The sequence below is a fragment of the Mytilus trossulus genome, chromosome 4 (assembly GCF_036588685.1).
Source record: "Mytilus trossulus isolate FHL-02 chromosome 4, PNRI_Mtr1.1.1.hap1, whole genome shotgun sequence".
Classification (NCBI taxonomy): Eukaryota; Metazoa; Mollusca; class Bivalvia; order Mytilida; family Mytilidae; genus Mytilus; species Mytilus trossulus.
This window is the reverse complement of record NC_086376.1, coordinates 42,894,846-42,917,770: the sequence shown is the minus strand read 5'-3', so window position 1 is coordinate 42,917,770 and position 22,925 is coordinate 42,894,846. Positions and strand designations below refer to the sequence as shown.

The window sequence follows — 22,925 nt, the reverse complement described above, 5'->3', positions numbered from 1 at the left end:
TGCATAGTGTGCTAGTGACGTAATACGGTATATATGGGGGTCAGCAAATTTCATATTGGGATTCGAGCTTCGATCTCACCCCATATGGAATTTACTGACCCCATATATACCGTATTAGGTACCTTGCAAACTATGTAACTAATACTATTAGATTCTAAATTATTTCTAATTGTAACTAAGTGACGTATTCAATGATGTTCATCCCAGGAGTAGAATGCCGTAACCGTAATTGGCACAACTTTGTAGATGATTGGATTTTTGAGTGTTTTGATCTGAGCGTCACTTTTGAGTAATGTGTACGAAACGCTTATCTTGCGTATTAAATTATAATCCTGGTACCATTGATAACTATTTACACCACTCGATCGATACCGCTGCTGGTAGACGTTTGTCTTCGAGTGTATCACCAGCCCAGGGGTCAGCACTTCGGTGTTGACATGAATATCAATTACTATATGGTATTTTTTCTTTATTAATTTGATAGCAAAGAATCTTTGAAATTTTCGAACAACTGTTGATTTTCTTATTCTAGGAGAAAATTACCTTAGCTGTATTTGACAAAACTTTTTACTTGTTTGGACTTAAAACTGTTTTGATATGAGCGTCACTGATAAGTCTTATGAACACTCAACCCGCGCCTGGAGTGTTAAATTATAATCCTGGTACCTTTGATAACTACTTTCAAATAAAACAATCTTGTTTGATCAGTACCAAACATTGATTGGATTTGAAAACAACTTCCTTTTATCGCTTTGTAAACAAAACCATGTTCAAATTAGCACTAAACATGTTTGATATATGCACACAAACTCATTAGTTTCCCATTCATCTTACTCAAATAAGGAGTATTTAGTAGCTGCTTACGATTTTTTTTTTTATTTCTTATTGTTATACAAAACAAAAAATTACCTACTGTCATTTTTTTAAAACTTGTTTAATATTGAAATTTGATGTAAATACCTCTTTGTTACATATTTGTATGACTTTATAATGATTAATTTTATATCAAAATGTTAACTGTCGTTCATAATTTTGACATATTTACCTAGTATTTCTTTGTTTTGTTCCATTATTTTTGTCAATATACTCGATTTATATGCGACAGTCTTACAATTACAAGTTAAAATTAGCTATAAACCCGGGTGTAATACATCATTTTCTATTTAATGATAAGACAATGCCTGTACCAAGTCAGAAATATGCATATGAAAGTTGTTACTCATTCGTTTGATCTTTTGATTTTGCCATTAGATAATAAAATAAACGGAAGTAATTTTCTTGCACCAGATGCGCATTTCGACAATACATGTCTCTTTGAACAGTGATGCTTGTGGCCAAAATATTTCAAAATCCAAAGCTTATATGAAAGATAAAGAGCTATAATTCAAAAGGTGCAAAAAGTATAGCCAAATCCGTGAAAGGAATCAGAGCTTTGCATGAGGGAGATATATTCCTTAATTTATAAAAATTTCTAATATTTTGTAACAGCAAATTTTTATAACACAAAAAATCCGTATTTTCATGCCAGTACCGAAGTACTGGCTACGGGACTTTACGTTTTGAACTTTCCTCGGAGTTCGGTATTTCTTTTAGTTCACTTATAGAGGGTTTTTTTAATGGTTTTTAGTACGCGTCGACCTATAAAAATACTGAATGCGTCGTATTAAAATCGAAATAATTTCTTATAATCACGCATTATAGTCATTCTTATATGTGTACACTTTATATATGACCATATTTTGAACCTTGCTAATGTTCGGGGTTAAAATTCTGAAACAAATAATGCCTACTAACGTTTAAAGGCACATAGGACATGACATTAAGAAATTATTCTACGATTATTATCAATTACTCCAGTTAAAATATCACGTCTAATATGAAGAGTTAATGTCGATGACGTATCTACATTATGCTAGCTAATAAATAGAAATAGTCTTGTTTACTAATTTATGCAGACATGCGCAGAAACGGCTCTGGGTGGATGCGAAAATGTCGGCACCACCCACAATCTCATACTTACTAAACACTTCATTTCATTATTATAAAATAAAAAATAGTATTTTCAATGCATTTTAACAATAAAATATGAAACATTTAAATACTTTTTTACAACAATGATACCATGACAACATCAACTGTTTATACTAAACAAGTATGGCGACCCGCGAAAATTTAAAGAAGTTATCCATCGACAATCTCCGCAAACTCGCTACAGATCTTAATATAAACACCACCAAAGTAAAAAAAGATGACTTAGTAGGTAGTTTGCTGGTCCACAATGTTGCAGAAACAAGTTTAACTCCGGTTCGAGCCGTGTCTGAAGCTACAAACATAGGTCCAGGGGCTAGCGGGAAAGAGAATCTACCCCCGTTCCTGTCAGTGCACTATTCTCCTCTTCCACCTAGCTTTTTCGACAGCACTCCAAAGCCATCCTTTGCAACCATCTACAATTTCCTCATTCTGAGATCAAGAGATGATGGTGGTAATGTCAAAAACTTCAAAGGACTGGACAGATCTGTGAAGCATTTTGATGCTGGGGATATCCATGAAATATGTTTTTCAAGGGTAAGATTTAAAAATCATAATTAAATATTTGATGGGTCTTTGATTTGATAGGATATGAAGTACCTTTGTTTTCAATCATAAGTGTATGTGTATCTTATAAAAATAAGGAGATGTGGTATGATATATGAGACTATCCAATAAAGATCATTTGAAGTGGAATTAATAAGAAATATATTGATAACAATAAGGCTTTCAAAATTGGGAAAAACCCATACTGTTCAGTCAGCTATAACATGCCAAGACACAAATAAATATGAAACGTTATAAAACTAAGTTTAATATTAAAAAAAAAAACAATTATGTCTGATATGAACCAACATCAACCACTGAAGTACATGTACATACTCCTGACTTTAGACAAGCACATTAAAATATATGGAATAAGGACAGTGCAACCTTTCATAAAACAGTTCTGACAAGGAACTTGAAACAAAAAATTAAGTATGAAAAATACACAATATTTGAGATGTGTTGATATGAACTTTAATGAAATAAAATAAGAAAAACAAATGCTTTGATTATATATTTCTTACTTTCCTTACAGATTGATGAAGTAACATTTTACCTAAAATGTTTCTGTCTGGCGTCTATGAAGAAGCAGCGCTATCAAGTTTATGTGTGTGTGACTGTTTCACCTGACCAGAAAACCATGACAATTGATTTTGCCTATTGTCAGTGTCCTATTGGGTATGTTATTTTTATGTTATCATATTTTTCTTGTCTTAGTGTGTCATACTTCTAGAAGATCTGCTTACAGTATTACATTTATACATGCAGTTAGACACCTAATTGCACCTGCAAATGCTCAACCTATTATCATACATGTGCTCCTACAGACATGGACTTTAAACTGAAATTGACTCTTAAAATTATTCTCACTGCTAAGCCAGCCTATATGATAAATTATATATGAATATATAGTTATTAAGATGAATTCAAATTAATAAAAAAAACATTTTTTTTAGGTTAGCCCAGTCATGTAGCCATATTGGTGGATTGCTGTTCGCATTGTCTAACAGCCCCTCCAGTAAGCAGCAACAGCAGGATAAGAGCTGCACATCATTGCCGTGCCAGTGGAAGGTCCCTAGATCAGTCAACCAGAAGGCTCAACCACTGAAATGTCTTGATTTATCAAGACCCAAGCTAAACAAGGATAAACAGGAAAAGACCACCAGCATAGCCACTTTTGATCCAAGACACTCAACTGACAGAGCTCCTGATATAAACAGAGCCCTAGATCATCTATCAGAGCTAAAATCAGTATTTCCCAACAGTGGTAAGGATGATGCAATATAATAAATTTATAAAATGTGGAAAAGGAGCTGCTTACTTACAACTGCAGACCACCAATTAAACCATATGCACTAATTTCTAATATTTTACAAATGAAATACAGAAAACACCTTTTCAATTTTTTCTTAAATAAAGCAAGCAACAAAGTTTGAGGTTTTAAAACTGTATTAAACATAAATAGATGTTTATATAATAACAAAGTATAACAAAGTATAAATGACTAGATCATAAAAGATACTCATTCAAGAATCATAATAATTTAAAATTTTGACACACTACATGTACATAATAATTTAAAAAAATTTACACACTACATTTACATACTAATTTTAAACTTTTAAAGTTGGTTGTATCTAATCATAATTATTGTTAATTATCAATTTTATTCTGTCCTTTTTTTCTCATCAATAAATTTGTAATTTTCACTCCTAAATGTTACAATGTTATACAGCGATAATAGTTTTGTCTATGAAAACACAATTTCTTATTGAAACAAATAAAATAACCAATTAGTTGTGTCCGTCATGTGTTATGTATGTACAATGCCATAACCACAAGAACAGCACAATATTTGTATTAAACAAGCAAATAGATTGAAATATTGCACTTTTAAGTATGACAATTTATTTTATAGGTATGTGTAGCCTTTGGAACATCCCTGATAAGGCCCCAGAAGCAATGGTTGTTGAGGAGGTCACTACAACAGAGTCTCCACTTCTGCTCGCTATGAGAAAAATGGTGTTTACTTCAGACAATAGTGAGTGTTATAAAAAACAACAATATCAAGTCATAAACAAGTCTCATTATTAGAATTGAAAAAAATCATAAGGTAATTTTTTGTCAATGGATTATCCCTCTTTGATCATGATAAGCACCATTTATACATTGTCAGTGTATATGTATATATAAAAAAAAAATGATGTGATATGATTGCACTGTGGACAACTCTCCACAAGAGACCAAAAATTAAATGAGATGCAAATTAACAAGTGTCGGTCACTGTTCATCCTTCAATAATGAGCAACGTTCATAGGTATAATCAGCTGTAAAAGCTATTTTTCCACAATCATAATTTTGTGAGAATATAATTATGTTAATGTATTTCAAATTTATATTTTCAGTTCCACCAGTTGAGATAAGCCTGGAATTAGTGACATTTATTGAAAAGGAGACTTGTGACCAAAGAAAAAACCAAATGTGGAAAGACCTTCACATAGGACGTATCACAAGCAGTATGTTTGGGGATATTCTCAGATGTCATTCCTCACAAGAGCATCTGGTGAAACAGATTTTAGAAGGATCTAGCTTGGATAGGTACACTTCTGCTTTCAATTGATTCATATTAAATAATAACAAGATGCTTATCTGTTCTTCACTTCTCTTATTCACTATTGCTTAATAGTTTGTATAAATGAGCATTCAAGCTAAACATTCATACACTACAATATCTCTTTTACATTTGTAAATAAATCAATGAAATAAATTATTTACTGTAATTCATAGTTAACTGCATGTATTGACTCTCAAAATGAGTTGACAAACATCACATAAGTAAGTCATTTCAGGCTAAATACATGTACATGTATTAGTTCTTTTTTTAAATTTAATTTAAAGTCAATTAAATAACCCAGTATGACCACACTAAGCTGTAGCTAAATGAAATACAATGTAAGTTATAATTTTGTTTGTGGTTGGTTAATCTAGCTAAAAATATTTGTAAAACTGATAATTTCTACTATTTTTTTATATATATATATGTATCTTATTCCCACAGGTATCCTCAATTACCAAAGGCCATGCAGTGGGGTGTTGACATGGAGGACAGGGCAAGGCAGGAAAATGTAACTTTCCAGAAAGCCTTAAAGGGGGATATAACAGTGTTACCCACAGGGCTCACGCTTTACCCACATATGTCTTTTATTGGTGCATCTGGTGATGGAAAGGTTTTAGACGGTACAGAAACTGGGGTACTAGAAATAAAGTGTCCTTTTTCATGTGGTGGTGTTCCAGTCAATACTATGGAGATAGAGGACATTTTAAACCTAAATTCGGCTAATTTCTGTTTAGAATGGGGACCAACGGGACCACAATTGAAGAGAAATCAGAAGTACTATGCTCAAGTGCAAGGAGAGATGGCAATTATGGGTCTACCATGGTGCGATTTTGTTGTATGGACAAATGCTAGCAAAAATAACATTTTTATCGAGAGAATTTGTTTTGATGAAGTTTTTTGTAATGGTATGTTGCCAAAACTACTTGATTTTTATATGACATGTATTTATTCCAAAATTTGTGAATGAGCTGAAATGTGATGTTTAAACTCTCATTAAATACTTTTATTAACTTATTTAACATCAACTGCAAGCACAAGGTAAAGTGTCAAAAGGCCACTCAAAATTATTTACTTGTTCTTCTAACCTTTTAGCATTTTAAAATTTAGTTCGAAATTGTATGATTTTAAAATTTAATTAGATATGAAGTAAGATACTTTTTTAATATTTTATTTCTTGCAATTCTTCACAAACTTAATTTAAAGATTTTCAATACACAATGCTCAGGTTAAATTAATACCTACAATGTACATGTATATATATATATACTTTTCAAAGTCCACATTCAGTTAAATACATGTAAGTCATGTTGATCTAAATCAGAATAAAAAAAGTTAATTATTTAAGTTATATTATTGTACTTTATTGTTTTAAAGATTTTGCAGTATAATGGAATGAATTTCACTTGGCCACATTTTATGAATAAATAAACAGGGTAAAAAAACTTAAATTTATACAGCAGATTTGAATTACAGATCATTTATATCATCCTGAACTAAAGGAACATCTAGATTTGTCAACCAACAACATGTTTGAAATATTTTAGTACTAAGTGGAGCAATTGACAATGGTAGTACCCCTTCTAAAATATGGAAGTTTTTAACTCGTCCAATACTTCTTTCCACATGAATACGAAGTTGTGCAATTTCTTGTGTCTGAAATACTTCATCTGTCGTAAATTGGTCCTTAATACCTCTGAATGGTGGAATATTTAAAGCACACTGACGTTTTACAAGTAAATCATTTATAGTAAATCCTTTGTCAGCCATAACGCTATCGCCAGGCTCTAGTAAATCAAGTATACCACATTCAATTGTTATTTCACGGTCTGATACTCTTCCACCCCAACCTTCAGATACAAATGAGATAACACCTGATGGTGTGATGCCAACTAGAAATTTAAGAGTGTTATGGTGTTTGTAGCTGGAATATGTCAAACTCTGATTTAAAAGACTGGAAGCTTTCTGAATAAAAATTTCAGTACAATCAATGATCACTCTGGTAGATGGGTATCGATCTTTAAAAGAATTTGGCATTGTTCTGGTAATGATGTCTCTAGGTGGAAAAACATTAATAACTTCAAGTTCAGCATGAATAAGGTTGAGCCAGGTTGTGAAATAACTAGAATAAGAAGAAACAGAAATTGAAAATCTATCCGCTACATCCCTCACATACAATCCAAGACGAAGTCGCATCATAACAGCTAAGAACTGTTCAATAGGCTGAAGTCGTGAAGTAGACACTCTAACCCTATCCTTACTGGGTGTATTTCCATCTCCCTTCCAATACTGCATTCTGGAACTCTTTGCACATAGGTAACTGAAACAGAAACAAATAATTCTAAATGACTGTCTTGAAGAAGTTTAATGAATAATTCTGGCCTTTTCATATGTGTTACATATAAATACCACAAAATTCTTGAATCAAGGCATACAAACATCATAAACTTAGTCTTCTGTGCACGATTTTATCATTTTTTTGCATAAATTTTGTATAATTGTCAAATTTTTATTCTCAATGGGTCAGTGTTGTTGTGAAAATATGGTAGGTAATCATGTTTTGATGATGAGGTTTAAGGATTGTCACCTGTTTGTCGACATCATAAAAAAGCATGGATATTTAGAACGTGTTTAACATGTACAATTAGATAATAGTTAAGGACATCCATTCAGCATTATGCGATCACTTGATTTTTATGAGATAGGTCAATTTGCATGCAAAAAATATGTCAGGGGAAGGAAGCGATTAAGATAAAGTAAAATTCTTCTTAATAGGAACGAATTAAAGAATTTTTTTTATAATTCTTAATGAAAACTGTACATTGAGTTATAAAAAACATACCCATTATTTTTTTTTAATTTTAGGTGTCTTATGACTATAGGACCAATTTTCTGAAAGAAGGGAGATAACTCAAATTGAAATCTGAAACCGCTCTGAATTTGGATTGTATTTTAATTTCTGACACAGCACAGGTATCTGACATAGAATGAAGGACTTCAAAATGTACTTAATAGCAAACAATAACCAAAATCTAGATTCAACATAATTAATATTAAAGAACACCCAAAGATTAATTGTTTTTTATGAAATTAAATAACACCAAAAGATTAGTTGTTTTAAATGTTATGAAATCTAATAAAGTTTAATATTTGATTATGAATTTAGAGCTTGAGCTTTTTAATGTACTAACTTGAACAACCAGAGAAACACTGTGAATGTTGGTAACCCAGTGTAGAACTTGGTAGCAGAGTCATCATCTTTAATTCTGTGGATACCACTATTCCTCTTTGATTCTTCAGCAAGCTGGTCTTTCAATTCCTTAATCTCTTTCCTCAGGAGTAGATTTTCCATTAGCAATGGATCAGGGTCACATTGAAAACCTTAAAAAAAGATTAAATAAAACATGAATGACCGTGTCAAATGATTTACAAGTACATAAATTGAGCAATATGATTGGTGTCACATGTTGAGCAAGACCTGCTTACCATTCAGACGCAACCGAGCTCAGCAAAGATTTTTTTGGGGGTTCATTATTTCATCAGGTTTTAATTTATTGGGTTATATATGGACTGCCCTCTTTTTCCTACATGGGATTAATAGCTACATCTGACTGCCAGTATTTGTAATTCAGTGGTTGTCGTTTGTTTATGTGTTACTTATTTGTTTTTCATTCATTTTATTAATTTTTTTTTACATAAATAAGGCCATTAGTTTTTCTCGTTTGGATTGTTTTACATTGTCTTATCAGGGCCTTTTATAGCTGACTGCGGTATGAGCTTTGCTCATTGTTGAAAGCCGTACAGTGACCTACAGTTGTAAATGTTCGTGTCATTTTGGTCTTTTGTGGATAGTTGTCTCATTGGCAATCATACCACATCTTCTTTTTTATAAGTACTGATTGGTATTTAAAATATGAATTTTGAAATACAAAATGTACCTATTGTTCTTGTTTGCACATAGGGCAGTTCTATGTCGTCTTCCACATCCATGGCATTGTGGTCCAAACTTATTTCTACCTCTGGCTCTACAGTGGAATAGGAGTGAGCAAGAATAGCACTGTCTCTATTTGTCTGGGGCCGGTTGTTCAACTTGTCGTTAAGTCTAACGCTGTCGTTAAAATATGCTAACGCTTCGTTAAAATTTAACGCATGGTTAATCCTGTTCTTCATCTCTACGTTAGATTTAACGCAACGTTAAACTGTCGATAACTTCTGTAAAATCTAACGCTGCTATAGACCAACGTTAAATACTTAACGGAGCGTTTTAATTGATAAAATGGCTGCTCTGTTAATGGTACCTAGGCAAAGAAAAGAGAGAATCTTCAGAGGAATGGTTTCACATCTAAACAATTTGACTGACAATGAAATGAGGATAAGATATAGGTTTGGAAGAGACTCTATAGCCTACATATGCAATATTGTGGGTGATAAACTGAGAAGATCTACAGCAAAGGAAACTGCTCTAACAGTGGAGCAACAAGTATGCATAGCCTTGAGGTTTTATGCCTCTGGGTCATTTTTACAAGTAATTGGAGATACAATGGGCTACGACAAAGCAACTGTATCTAGAGCAGTGAATGATGTTACCAATGCTTTACTTGATGTGAAAGACAACTTCATCCAGTGGCCAAAAGACATCAATTCTAAAAACAGGATGAAGTGTGGTTTCCACAGACAAATGAACTTCCCAAATGTTTTGGGGTGCATTGATTGCACACACATCAAGATACAAGGGCCATCAGAGGACGAGGCAGCTTTTGTTAACAGAAAGGGGTTCCATAGTGTGAACGTGCAGGCTGTGTGTGATTACGAAGGTACTTTAATTTGTTTATATCCGCTTCGTCTGTTTATTTGTTTACCTTTATTATCTCCCTTAAACTTTCTCGTCAGTAAGTCTACAATTCGGCCCTCGATCTTATACGACCCAAATATTAAAAGTGATCGATCGATGATCGGGTCATTGTGTGCTATCTTTTCCAATAAGACCGCGCACCTGTCACTCCAAACAGTGTCGTTATTTGTGCCACTTATTTATATGTGCTATTTCTAATCTTTACAATGTTGGTAAAGGAAAGCATAATATTACTGTTGTATTTTTTTCTGTACGGGATCGGGTGTACGTTATATTAAGCTCGAGATTTCAGGAATGACACCCTTTCGGGATTTTGGGAATGACCCTTTCGGGATCCGGGAATTCTTTTTTGAATTTCTGGATCTCGGAATTTTGTGTTTTTAAGCACAGGATTTCTGGATCCGGACCCCCCTCCCCATACTGAAGGAAACTTATATACATTTTTCACTGAAAACGATTTTTAACATTCATAAATTATAAAATTATTAAATATACTAATAGTTTCAATCATCTGTATGCATTTTTTAGGGTTTCAATGAGCCTCAATGAAAATTAGACTAGTTCTAGTTGAGTTACACTTTTTAATTGAAAAAAAAATAATTATTAACTGGAGTCCCGACAAAGTTCCTATACCCCCTCTAATTAGTCACAAGTAGCAATAGACTGAGTGACCTTTATTCAAGCTGCAGTTAACTGTAACATTAATTAGTACTCTGCATAGAATTAAATTAGTTTAATATTTTTCAGGGAAATTTACCAATATATCTGCTAACTGGCCAGGATCAACCCATGATTCCCACATCTTCAACACATCAAACCTATGCCACTACCTGGAGACAAACAACAGAGGACTTGCAGACGGTTTGATACTAGGAGACAGCGGGTATGCATGTCGCCCTTTTCTCATGACACCATATCTAAATCCCAGAGAAAGACACCAGCAAAGATTTAACAGAGCACACTCCAGTACAAGATCCATTATTGAAAGGGCTTTTGGAATCTTAAAGAGAAGATTTCATGTTTTACACTCTGAGGTAAAAATAATTATAGAATACTTTAAAATATGATAACAAAAAAGTGATTTGATTGTCAATGACCAGAGACCAAATCACTTGGAAGTTAACACCGATAGGTAACTGTACAGCCTTCAACAATGAGATAATCCTATATAGTGATGCATAGCTAAAATGATTAATTAACCTCAGCAGTTTCATACAAAAAATGCCGAAAAAAACTTCAGCCATGAAGAAAAAAATATATTGAGTAAAAAGGGACACAAAAAAGAAACTAATTATAAAAAGGATACTAATTAGGGAGCTACCATTTATTGTTTGAGGGGGATGGCTAGTATGAAAAATGCCTTTTTATTTTCACACTTTCATAAATAAATTGTCATCCTGCCTCTTTTTTAACTCGAAACTCTTGTCTTGACTTTTTTAAATTCATACAAGCGACACTATCCCCATAAAAATTAAATGTAGCTCTGTAAAACTAGAGACAATTGTAACAGAAAGAGCCGCAGTTAATAGGGATTATATTCACCGTGTAGAACGCCACATGCGGAGTGTCGGCTATGTTTGACACGGGGTGGCAATTTCGAAGCGAAGAAAAACTGTCAAAGTAAGTTCAAGTATCAAAATTTCTTTATTTACAATTTTTAGTACCATATAATGTAATGCACGGAAGGAACTGGAACACAATCTATTTCCTGCAAGCAAAGTCAGTCGTTTCTGAAACATTTTTTTTTTAATTGAAAGCTATCTTCCTGCCCATAATTATGAAATTATAAATTTCAGGTCAGAATGAAACCAGAAAAAGTCTGCCGAGTGTTTGGTGCTTGTGCTGTTCTACATAACATAGCTTTAACAAGGAATGAACCTTTGGAAGACGTTTGTGGTGTACATGTTCAGCAAGACCAACCAGTGCAAGTTCCGAATTTTGAAGGAGAACAGGATGGTAGACACATTAGAGAGCATATCGCAAGAGTTTTCTTCAACTGAAATACATGTTTAATACACAAGAGTCTTTATTTTTTCATCCAATATAAAATTGTGATAAATAATACAAGTTATGTTTTCTCAAAATACATGCATTCGAGATGTTTTCTACCTCAGGCATAAATTACCTTAGCTGTATTTGGCAAAACTTTTAGGAATTTTGGTCCTCAATGCTCTTCAACTTCGTACTTTATTTGGCCTTTTTAACTTTTTTGAATTCGAGCGTCACTGATGAGTCTTTAGTAGACGAAACGCGAGTCTGGCGTATACTAAATTTGGTCCTGGTATCTATGATGAGCTTATTGGCACTACGAAGTGTCGGTCGTCACGCTTTTTTAACACCATCTCATTGTCAACTGTAAACTGAATGACATTTTACCCCAAGGCCTGATTAAGGTATACATTTAAGGTCATTCTTTAGATTTTTTTCACTTTGTCACAAAGTGGGTCTTCCATAGACTGTTGGGTGTGTAAATACGCCAGTTGGAAAGGGCATGTATAATCTGATTGCGTTGTATGGATATATAGTGTAACGCCATGCATATTACAAAATCCTGTGAGGGGTCTGATTATAGTTATTGTACTCTTTGTAAATTTGTTCTCAGTCATGAACATGCATGAAATATTTGCCACTGGATGTAAAGCAAACGATAAGAATGAATATAAACATACCAAATAAATGCATAGCCAGAATTAAAACAAGAGTACACACGCTGAAATATCTAGCCTTCTTTACTAATCATTGATATTGATCATTGATAGTATGTGGATAGTCCTTAATATCGAATAGAATAGAATAGAATATTTTTATTTCCCAAATTACAGGGCCCTTAAAGGGCATAAAATCAGACACAATTGATGTACACAATAAAGCTATATTACAACTGTCACATAAACTTAACATTACCCAAGAAGACTAAACATCGACGAATGAACCATGAAAACGAGGACAAAGTCAAATGACACCTGCCAGTCGTACATGTAAACCTTACAGTCCTTCCATACACCCAATGTACTAGAACTATTGCTGATAGTATCTGAGATATGGACTTGACCACCAAAACTTAACCTTGTTCACTGATTCATAAAATGAGGTCGAGGTCAAGTGAAAACTGTGTGGCAAACAATTGTTAATTAATAAGAAAAATAAATATTTTAATTCATTAAAAGTTGAGAAAATGTTAATGGTGTATTCTCCTTGTCTTGTTTCATTAATTCCAGCAACTCTATTTGGAGGTCTAGTTTCCTCATTTCTTTTGTCTGTTTTGCCATTTCACCCTTCAAATACAGTACCTGAAATAAAAATGATACATGTAACGTGACGGTACCCAAATTGCACCTATTTTGACAGTTTTTTCACCTACGTTTTTTTATGATCAGGAAAAAAATGTCCATACTGTGTTTATTTTGTAGCCCTATCCTTCTTTGTCATATAGGTACACCAATTTAATTTTTAGTCCATATTGAGTCATTAAAAAATGGGTTTGAATCAACCTCCAAACTATCCATGATTCTGTAATGAGGAGTACCCAAATTGCATCCATGCTTAAATTTACATCATCAAAAGTCTAATAACCGAGCTTTTGTTTAATTTCTTCAAATATTTCGAACAATTGGATATTTGTCCATGCTTATTATTCATATTTTACGAAATGGATACTTATAATATATTGTATTTGCCAATTTTAAAAAGATGACGTTTTGATGACGTCGCATGGTGACGTTTTCGTACATTTTGTTTTTTTCAGTAAACAGTCCATCTGTTGATAAATACTGCGAACGTTTTGTGTATAACTAAATATGTTTACCTATGTTGAAAGACGGGCATAGTATCAAATCATAAAAATACAATTTGTTTAGTCTCTAGGAAATCTTGTAAGATTTTTATTGCTATTTTTTTCTAAATAGGTGCAATTTGGGTACTCGGTGCAATTTGGGTACCCTTACGTTACATCCATATGAATATTTTAACATATATCTTTATATGTGTCTGTATACATTAAAACTCTTGTGGAATTTACAGAAGTATTGCATGAAATTGAGATTTCCAGATAAAGTGTATGACCTGTTGGACCTTTGCTTAGGCCAGCAGCTTGAAGACCATAAATTCAAATTATTTATATTAGAAGATTTTCATAAAAATGTTGATTAAGTGTACTTTGAGATCGATGCACGGTCTCACATCATTGCCTATACCAGTGGTAGATCCTGAACTGTTTGTAAGCGGGTAATGACTGACCACAAAGGGGAGGGGATCGACCGGGTCCCTAGCCCCTTCGATCTGAATCTGTTCGATACAAACTAATCGATGGGGACCTAAAAAGTCAACTTTTTTAGTGTTGATAATTGATTTTTATCTTTTCATTTTCCAGAGTAATGACAGTCTTGAAACTAACACCAATTTAAGCCATTCATTATAAGACAATAATACGTTAATCGTTTTTTTTATTATTCTGGATTATTTCTAAAATAAATGCAAATGTGAAATTTTACCTGAAGCCCATAAACATCATCAGCAGTTGCTTTCCTCTTCTTTGGATTTTCTGTTTTCTTTGCTGTTAGATTCCACAGCTCAACTACTGCAGCTGCTGGGCGTGGCACCTGAATATTTACAGCCGGTAGAAGCGGTAGTAGTGGTACTGGCTGAAGAATGGATTCAGATCCAGATTGGGAAAGTGGTTGGCTTGGAGGGGTATCAAACAGGTCCTGGGAATTACTTGCACTCTCCTCTGGCAATGCTGCTGAGTTGTCATCTAGAAAATATAATAAGGAGATTGTTATTTTTATGATTAGCATGATGATGAATAGACGTGCGTCTATTGTTAAATTTTCTTACTTACAGAGAGTTTTTTTTGTCAGACATTCTTTCTTTGCTTTCATTGACCTAGCCTGACAAACCATATGCATCAATGACAACCAAAACGAGACGGCTAGTAACAAAACTATATCAGAAGACAACCTTCTGTTCAATTGTAAAGCAGTATTGCACCATTTTAAATAATTTTCTAGCAAATCTATTGGGTATCGAATCTTTAGTCAATTATCATCAAGGATTAGAGGGCACCTGCCAATGCTGGATTTAAATTCGTTATCTTACTCGCTGTTAAAAAAAAATTGTTTACATAGTAATGTAAAGAATTTTTTTTTGACAGTGAGTGAGACTGCGAATTTAATGCCAATGCTGGATTTAAATTCGCAATCTCACTCGCTGTCAAAAAAAATAATGATAATTGACTAAATGGAAATTGCTGGCCCATCTATATTTTACAGTGTTGAGATTGCGTCCCCTTCGGTATATTTGACAAAATAAAAAGGACCTATTCCAGTGGCACTTCTGTGTATACATTTCTCACTGTATAACCCTCCCCCTTTTTATCCACATTTTTTTTCACTCATATCCCACCAAGTTTAACACCAACTATATATATTTATTTTCCAAATCTTGAACGACCAACAAAAGATGATTATTAAAATGGTTAAAATCTAGGCCTTTACGAGCGTATGCCACGATCGAATTTAAGGTACGGGTTAGCCAGGGTCCGAGAAACATCGTCCTGTCGGCTACAAATCAAAGGGAAATAACAGCAAGGAGGTTCTTTCCGGATAAACGAAAATTTGAACTGAACATGTTTTGTTCCTTACTATCATTACAATATTGTCAAATGACAATATTTGAAATCATCCAGCGCTAGAAAAATGTGTGTCATGAGGTAATAAGGCTCAAAAACAAATATGTTCATTAGCATGCTGAGCATCTATCAAGGTTAATATTTAGGACGTAAATACTAGAATGCAGACGACATAAATAATTGACCAAATGAATTGAAATACTTATTATTCACTGAGTAAAACTGAATATAGCCGAATGCCAATTAAATACTAAGCTTACACGTTATTAAAGATTAATAAATCAGCTAAATACCTGTCAAATGTTATCAAATCATGATACAAATAATCGGCGATTTTTTTTTTGAACACAAAGTTTCATGAAATCGGAGAGAATAATTAATAGCATTAAAAGATTTATTATTTTTACATATTCACAAAAGAGTATAAATTAGTTACTGATATATACCAAGTACACTTTCAACTCCTTCAAGACCTTTGAAAGAAGCTGAGTCTTTACAAAGGTCTATTGTTCTTTCAATGGCCAGACTCAGTTTTTTGGGCTGTGGACCACCACCAGTAGCCCTCTGCTCTTTGTTACTGTTGTTAAAAACCTTCTTAGCCTCCTTCTTTGTGTTAGCCCACTTGTCTTTGCAGTCTTTGGGAGACCTGTTGGCAACACCCAAAGCACTGACCAAGATGGAAATCCTGCTCCAGACAGCAGTCTTTCTGGAATTGGTTATACCATCCCCAAACTTTTCATTAATAACTTTGTAATTCTTTTGCACTTGGTCTTGAATTACATTTACTTCTTCTTGGGTGAAGTTAGGTTTTCTGTCCCTTTGTGTTTTAGCAGAAGACTTTTCAGCCATGTTGAAGTAAATATTAACAAACCAATGCATTGTGGGTAACGAAGATAATCTCTAAACTTTAGTTAAATATTTAACGAGTGGTTAAATTATTTAACGTCAACGTTAACTAACGACAGCGTTAAACCAAGTTGAACAACACTATTTTAACCATGGGTTAAGTAACGATACGTTAGAGTATTTAACGACACGTTAAATTTAACGCTTACGTTAAGTTAACGACAAGTTGAACAACCGGGCCCTGGTCTATACATCTCTGCAGTTGTTCCTCTGCTAATAAGTCCTGTTAAAGCAAAAAATAAAGTAAATGAGTAATATGCACACTGTATGCATGTAATTTACAAAAGATTTATGATTGGTTATCTTGGTCTTTTTTTATAATCAACAAATTGAATATTATGGCTTGATGTCTCAATTTGTCATATCTTTATAGTTTATTTAATTTAATATTTTAACTATTAGGTACGATACTCTAAAAATCTTATTGAAGTACTGAAATTAATTTATTTTGATTGATTATCTAAAACAAATGAACTTATAAACCCATTTTAGGGCCTAATACATGTAGCTGACAAGGCAGTTTGTGTATTACAACTATGTTCACGGTTTATGTCTGTGCCATTTTGGTCTCTTGTGGACAGTTGTCTCATTGGCAATCGTACCACACCATCCATGGCCTTCTTTTACTTTAATGGTCCCAGCCCTTAAAGATATATGCTGAACCATTTTTACCCCAAATTTTACCCTAACCCATATACCTTAACCTAATTAACACTAGTTAGTCCTAATCCTAAAACAAAACCAGGAACCACTAACCATAACCTTGATAATTGGCTTTTCATTTAAGTTATGTATAAGAACTGACCAGAAGCATTAATTGCACACAAAAAAAAATAATAAAACATTATATACCTGATACCCACACAAAATATAGGTTCATTTCATTCATTAAATTGATGAAACGTTTTTCAGTCTTATATTATAAATTCATAGCTAGCTCAAGAGATATTTTTATGAGTCCCCCCTCCCAATATTTTTACCTATTTTTTACCATGTATTGAGTTCCATCAAGTATTTTTAAATGGCCTTCATTACTCATATGACACTAAAATTAAGGGGGGTATTTTGCTTTTAAATTTAACCTTTGTTTCTTGTCTGGAGACGGTTCTAGTTTCCTGTGCCTTCTGTTTGGTGCTGAGTGGCTTTTCTTTGTATGGGAAGATGGTTGGTACATAATTAATATCATCTGGGTCATCACTGTGCCACCCGTCAACAAAATGTAGTGAGCAGATGCGGACGCTGTCATTTGGCTCCCAATCAGCTCTATTTATTACCTTTGTCCACAATGACCGCTTTCTTTTATCCTTTGGGAACCTAAAAAAACTAATACCGGCATTTCTTGCTGCTTCGTTTGCCTTACTGTGGCACATATACGCACAACAACTCTTCACCATTCTCGTTTGTTTACGCTGTTGTTATGGATCCACCCAGAGCCCGTTACGCGCATGCGTGAGATTCAGGACCGCAGTTACAGTGAATAAGGTTATTCAATAAATTGTTTTAAAAAATGTTTTGGTTGACATTGCAAATGAACACTTCTAAGCTTAATCATGCGTATAAATGCTAGGAACGCAGTGTAACTTTCACGGGTTTCTTTGGTAAAAATGTTAATGTGTTGAGTATTTTAGAGTTGATTACCATATCGGATAATGAACAAAACCTATAAATGCTAGCAAATAAACGTTGTACGCTTTTATGTCTTGTACAGGCCTAAATAAGCTCATATCTAAATAATTAAAATTTGGATTTTACACTCCTTCTGATTGGGTGAATGTTTTTGTCTTTCCGCTCATAGACATAATTTTGTCATGTGATTGTGACGTCATCAACTACTTTTCTTCCTGTGTATTCAAAATAATCTTAAAAATAAGGTGCAAACAGAATAACCCGCATAGCGTTTATTTGTTAAAATTAATTCTTCAGAAACGGAAAAAAAAATATGTTATTCCTTAAATATGTTCACAAATTAAGTCTTGTAAAATTCCAGTTTTTGGTTTAATTTGAAACAACATAATTCATTGTCAAGCAGCTAAGGTTGAGTAACTGTTGTTTTCCTAACCTTAATGTCCAATGACAGATTTGAACACTCATAACTATATTGGTTGTAATAATTATGAAGTGTATTTCGGGAAACACTGGCGCCAAAATGGAGACACAGTGTTCATGATATATGCATTATTACGTAAGATCCTTCAAGTTTAATTTCTTTGTCTAAGAATATTTTTAAATCAAATTTGACAATTCTTCACTGAATTTAGTTAATCATAGTACTCATTTTCCTCTGAATTTGGAAACTGTTAATACATGCATTGTAAAATTGTAATTTATATGCAGTGTTATTAATGGTGTTTAATTTACTTTGCAGACGTTGTCATTGATAAGAACACCATTGTTATTAAATGACGTCAGATTAACATCCAAATGCAGACAAAATGCAATCAAGTCCTGTTCGTCGACAAAAATTATTATGTTGTTAGCCATTTTTCACTATTCTTAATATTAAAGCATTGCATTTGCCCTATCCTTTATATTTTAGCATCTAAATTTTTTTTTTTTCCAATTTTAAACTATTTTTCTTATATTTTTCTATTTTTTTGTAAATCCATTCTAGACCCTCATAAATGTATGCGAGACACTTTCAAACGACACCGGAAACATATCATTAGTATAATGGTATTCACAAGTCATCTTAATTATCGGATGTAATTCTTAAACATCATGTTCTTTAATGTCCTTGCTTTGTATGCATTTCTTATATTTTGTCTTCATCTATAACTGACATAATACTTATAGGTCTTCAAATTATTAGCAGTTAGTGGAAAGATTGTAGAAAGAAAACATATTTGAAATTTCTTCAAGACCTACATGTACCGGTACACACTTCAGAATATGATTATTAGTTATTTAAACTCCATCGAATCTAACATTTCGGACAATTGTGGGGTTTTTTTCGGTAAGGGCTGAGAATCACAGAATGTCGCTTTTAGCAAATTATGTAGTAAAAGTCACAATAATGAATATATTTTGTATGGAATTGTTTTATCAAACATACAAAACATCTTCAAGCACATGAATTCATAAATTATGGTTTATAGTTCTGAAGGTTTATGACCTCTTCTGCAGCCATGTAAACTTTGAAATTTTGAAATTGTATTAGTATCAATAGCAAAGATATTAAATAACAGAGATCGGTCATTTTGTACAAGCTTATTATTTATTATTGAATTGCATTTAATAGAAAAGGGGATTTTTGTGGCGGATAAAACCAACTTTTGTAGAAAAACCACAAACCAATGCAGAGAGAATAACATAGATGACTCACTTGTTTTTTCTATGATTTCGTAGTTGGTTTTTTTCTAAATTAAAAACTAAACTCCCTTGAGTCCCTTAGGTCGAGCGCACTCTAAAATGTCCAGGGGTTTCTTTTTTTTTACACTGGAGGTACCTTTGAGATCATGGAGATACCTTACCCAAACGTCGAGGGGGTCAGTGGGTCCTGGGATAGCCGGTGTAGGGAGACCAGTGGGCGAAGCCCTCCGTAAGCCTCTGGATTTTAGGGATTTCATTTTAATTTTTTACTTGAAAAAAATAAGGTAATGTCTAATATTTTCTTCGATTTTTGGGTAAGTTTAAATTGATTTTTTTACTAGCTATAGAGTAATCATCTGAAAATACATTTCTTAGAATTATTTTCTTATCCGTTATAAATATGTACAAAATGTATGACCTATAATGGAGCGGTTTCTTGAGAAATGTTGTTAAAATTTTTGTTTATTCTTATACTTTTATTAGATGTTTTGCATTTGTTCAATTTTGTGAATGAAATTTCATAGTATATTATTAAAGCTAATTGATAATATAATTTGTTGTAACTTTTTTTATTCTTTTAATTGTGATTGACCCCCTTCGGGCCAGGCTTTTAAAATTCGCATTGATTAGCAAATATCAGCGTGCTCAATAATGTGAGGAAAGAAATTGCAGAAATCAGTCTTTCCCTTAAACCCATCTTTAACATCATGTGTGTTTCGCTCAACAAGAATTGTCATCATTTATTATAGTTTTTCCATTCTACCATATTTTACTTGATCTTATTCAATTCAGTGACTTATTTCATTTTTCTTGTCTTGATCAATGTTAGGATAGAACGCCTCCATCAAGCTTTTCTAATGATGTTACACCATAGTCTATCAATTCTGTATCAGTTCTCTCTGGCAAAGAAATAGGGTTGAAAAGTTCAAATGCAGAGTGAGCATCCTCAAATCTAGAATTTATTTTTCCTTAAGGGCTGTGACATACTTGGTCAATAGTGTTTCCATTTGCTTAAAATCAGTATTACTGACTTTAAATTCTTTTGTTACAATAGTTTACTTTTCATCTTCTAAATATTTCTTCATTTCTTCCTGAGGTTGTTTTGATTTTTAAAATTTCTTCTAGTGTGTCAATTGTGTACTGAATGCTGGGTCCATTACTACTGAAATCAATTTTGCCTGTCTGAAAAAATTGGAATAATTAAGCATAATTATGAATATTTGGTGTCCTGAGAATTTTTTTGTGAATTAAAATGTTTAACCAATCAAGTATTATAAAAACGATCTGGTTGCTCCTCTGTATACTACCATTGAATTGTCTTTGATATGGTTATATTTATAAATTTACTGTTAAGAAATTTTTGATTTTTTTGAAATACTAAGGCTTTTCTACCTCAGGCATAGATTACATTAGCTGTATTTGGCAAAACTTTTATGAATTTTGGTCCTCAATGCTCTTCAACTTCATAGTTTAATTGTTTGGCCTTTTTTTTTTACTTTTTTGGATTCGAGCGTCAATGATGAATCTTTTGTAGACGAAACGCGCGTCTGGTGTATATACTAAATTAAGTCCTGGTATCTATGATGAGTTTATTCATAAAACTCAATACAATATGTAAATCGGTACACGAACATATAGTGCTGGGGGAGATTTTGAGAATAAATAACTCAACCTTGATAATCACAAAAATAAATAGTTTGTTCTGTGGTACTTTGAAAATAAATTACCTGACTTGCAATGTATTGAAAATAAACAACTTAGTATGAGATGGCACCAGATTTTTCATAAATTTATCATTTTCCCCAAAAAAAATCGGGAAACACTTCCCAAAATTTTTAATAACATAAGAATAAATATTATTTAAATATACTTGAAATGTCTGTAAATTGGTTTGTAAACAGGGCTGTAACTACATGTAGGAATTTTCAAAACCAAACGTTTGTCTCCATATGAAGTTGTGTTTGCTTTGAGACCAAAATATAAAAAAAATATTTTGAACAAAACTTCATATTCAGATTATGAAAGGGTCTTCTCTTCGGAACACCCAGAAAACATGATTTTGAATCATTTGTTCTATAGCTTCTTTGGCTCTAAAACCCTTCAATATTTTTTTTGATTTGATCTCAAACAGGTCGGTTAATTAACACGTAATTCTCTATTAGTTTATCATAAACTATTCTTATGATAAACACGTTTGAGCTTCCTAAAAAGCTGAGGACTGCTTCGCTCTATCCTAGTTTCAGGTTATATGTGAACATAGATCTATTCACGGATCATTGATGGCTGACGCCGAAATGCATTGTGGGACAGTTTGCGTTGTTCACTTTAGCGCCATTTTGCCTTAAACTATGTCGCATAGATGTGCAGTTTACGGATGCAATAATGATTACGATCAGCAGGACAGGTAATTTTATAAAGCACGATATTTTAATTTCAAGTTATTAAACATTTAGAGATAGATTGACAAATGATTGAGTTGCAAATTACACTTAATTTCATTTAGAAATGAGAAGAAATTCAACAGTGAGATTCGAGGTTGTGTTTTCTATAGATCTGAATAACTCTGGCTGATAGTTTTTTTTCGGTGGCTAGTAAAGAAATCACAGACTGAAAATTATTTTACAGATTTGTCAAAACTAACGTTTTTTTACTTATTTCAGTGTTTATTTATACGTGTTACCGTGGATCTCCATGTTTCTTCCTTAAAAATAAACTATATTTACATTTGAATCTAAAATTATTTGTCAATTTCTGAAAAAGAAGAGGGCTCGGTCAGGGTACGAAGGTTCGATTCCTTCCTTAGGCTTTAATCAGTATCAGCTGGTTGCAAAGAGGGCAGATTGCTTAGTGGCCCCACCCTGACTTAGCCTTCTTTTTTCAGGATTTTGGTAATGCCCCATGTGAAAGAACGTCTCGGTTCAAACGCATCAATAAAGCTACACAAATGTCCAAAAGAAGAATGGTACAAAAAGTGGAGCAAATTACTTAACAGGGACAACTTTGAAGTGAACAAAAATACACGAGTGTGTTCAAATCATTTTGAA

The 22,925-nt window shown here is 33.0% G+C and overlaps 5 protein-coding genes across 5 annotated transcripts; 2 read left to right on the top strand and 3 right to left on the bottom strand.

The window, feature by feature from the left end:
• Window positions 1–1,934: 1,934 nt before the first annotated feature.
• LOC134716625 (uncharacterized) lies at window positions 1,935–6,579 on the top strand. Its single transcript, XM_063579634.1, has 7 exons — window positions 1,935–2,565; window positions 3,110–3,252; window positions 3,531–3,841; window positions 4,493–4,615; window positions 4,980–5,172; window positions 5,633–6,096; window positions 6,566–6,579. Exons 1-7 carry the CDS (start codon window positions 2,155–2,157, stop codon window positions 6,577–6,579), a joined length of 1,659 nt encoding a protein of 552 aa, XP_063435704.1. The 5' UTR covers window positions 1,935–2,154.
• On the bottom strand, window positions 6,522–9,204 carry LOC134715323 (uncharacterized). The gene is made up of 3 exons (XM_063577432.1): window positions 9,127–9,204; window positions 8,380–8,569; window positions 6,522–7,508 (listed from the first exon to the last, which is right to left on the bottom strand). Exons 1-3 carry the CDS (start codon window positions 9,176–9,178, stop codon window positions 6,659–6,661), a joined length of 1,092 nt encoding a protein of 363 aa, XP_063433502.1. The 5' UTR covers window positions 9,179–9,204; the 3' UTR covers window positions 6,522–6,658.
• Window positions 9,205–9,273: 69 nt separating this feature from the next.
• Window positions 9,274–12,073, top strand: LOC134715324 (putative nuclease HARBI1). The gene is made up of 3 exons (XM_063577433.1): window positions 9,274–10,002; window positions 10,788–11,074; window positions 11,837–12,073. Exons 1-3 carry the CDS (start codon window positions 9,465–9,467, stop codon window positions 12,038–12,040), a joined length of 1,029 nt encoding a protein of 342 aa, XP_063433503.1. The 5' UTR covers window positions 9,274–9,464; the 3' UTR covers window positions 12,041–12,073.
• Window positions 12,074–13,192: 1,119 nt separating this feature from the next.
• On the bottom strand, window positions 13,193–16,607 carry LOC134716624 (uncharacterized). Its single transcript, XM_063579633.1, has 3 exons — window positions 16,113–16,607; window positions 14,531–14,790; window positions 13,193–13,330 (listed from the first exon to the last, which is right to left on the bottom strand). Exons 1-3 carry the CDS (start codon window positions 16,543–16,545, stop codon window positions 13,193–13,195), a joined length of 831 nt encoding a protein of 276 aa, XP_063435703.1. The 5' UTR covers window positions 16,546–16,607.
• Window positions 16,608–16,717: 110 nt separating this feature from the next.
• On the bottom strand, window positions 16,718–18,041 carry LOC134716623 (THAP domain-containing protein 11-like). The gene is made up of 2 exons (XM_063579631.1): window positions 17,655–18,041; window positions 16,718–16,795 (listed from the first exon to the last, which is right to left on the bottom strand). Exons 1-2 carry the CDS (start codon window positions 17,964–17,966, stop codon window positions 16,718–16,720), a joined length of 390 nt encoding a protein of 129 aa, XP_063435701.1. The 5' UTR covers window positions 17,967–18,041.
• Between the last annotated feature and the right edge of the window lie 4,884 nt (window positions 18,042–22,925).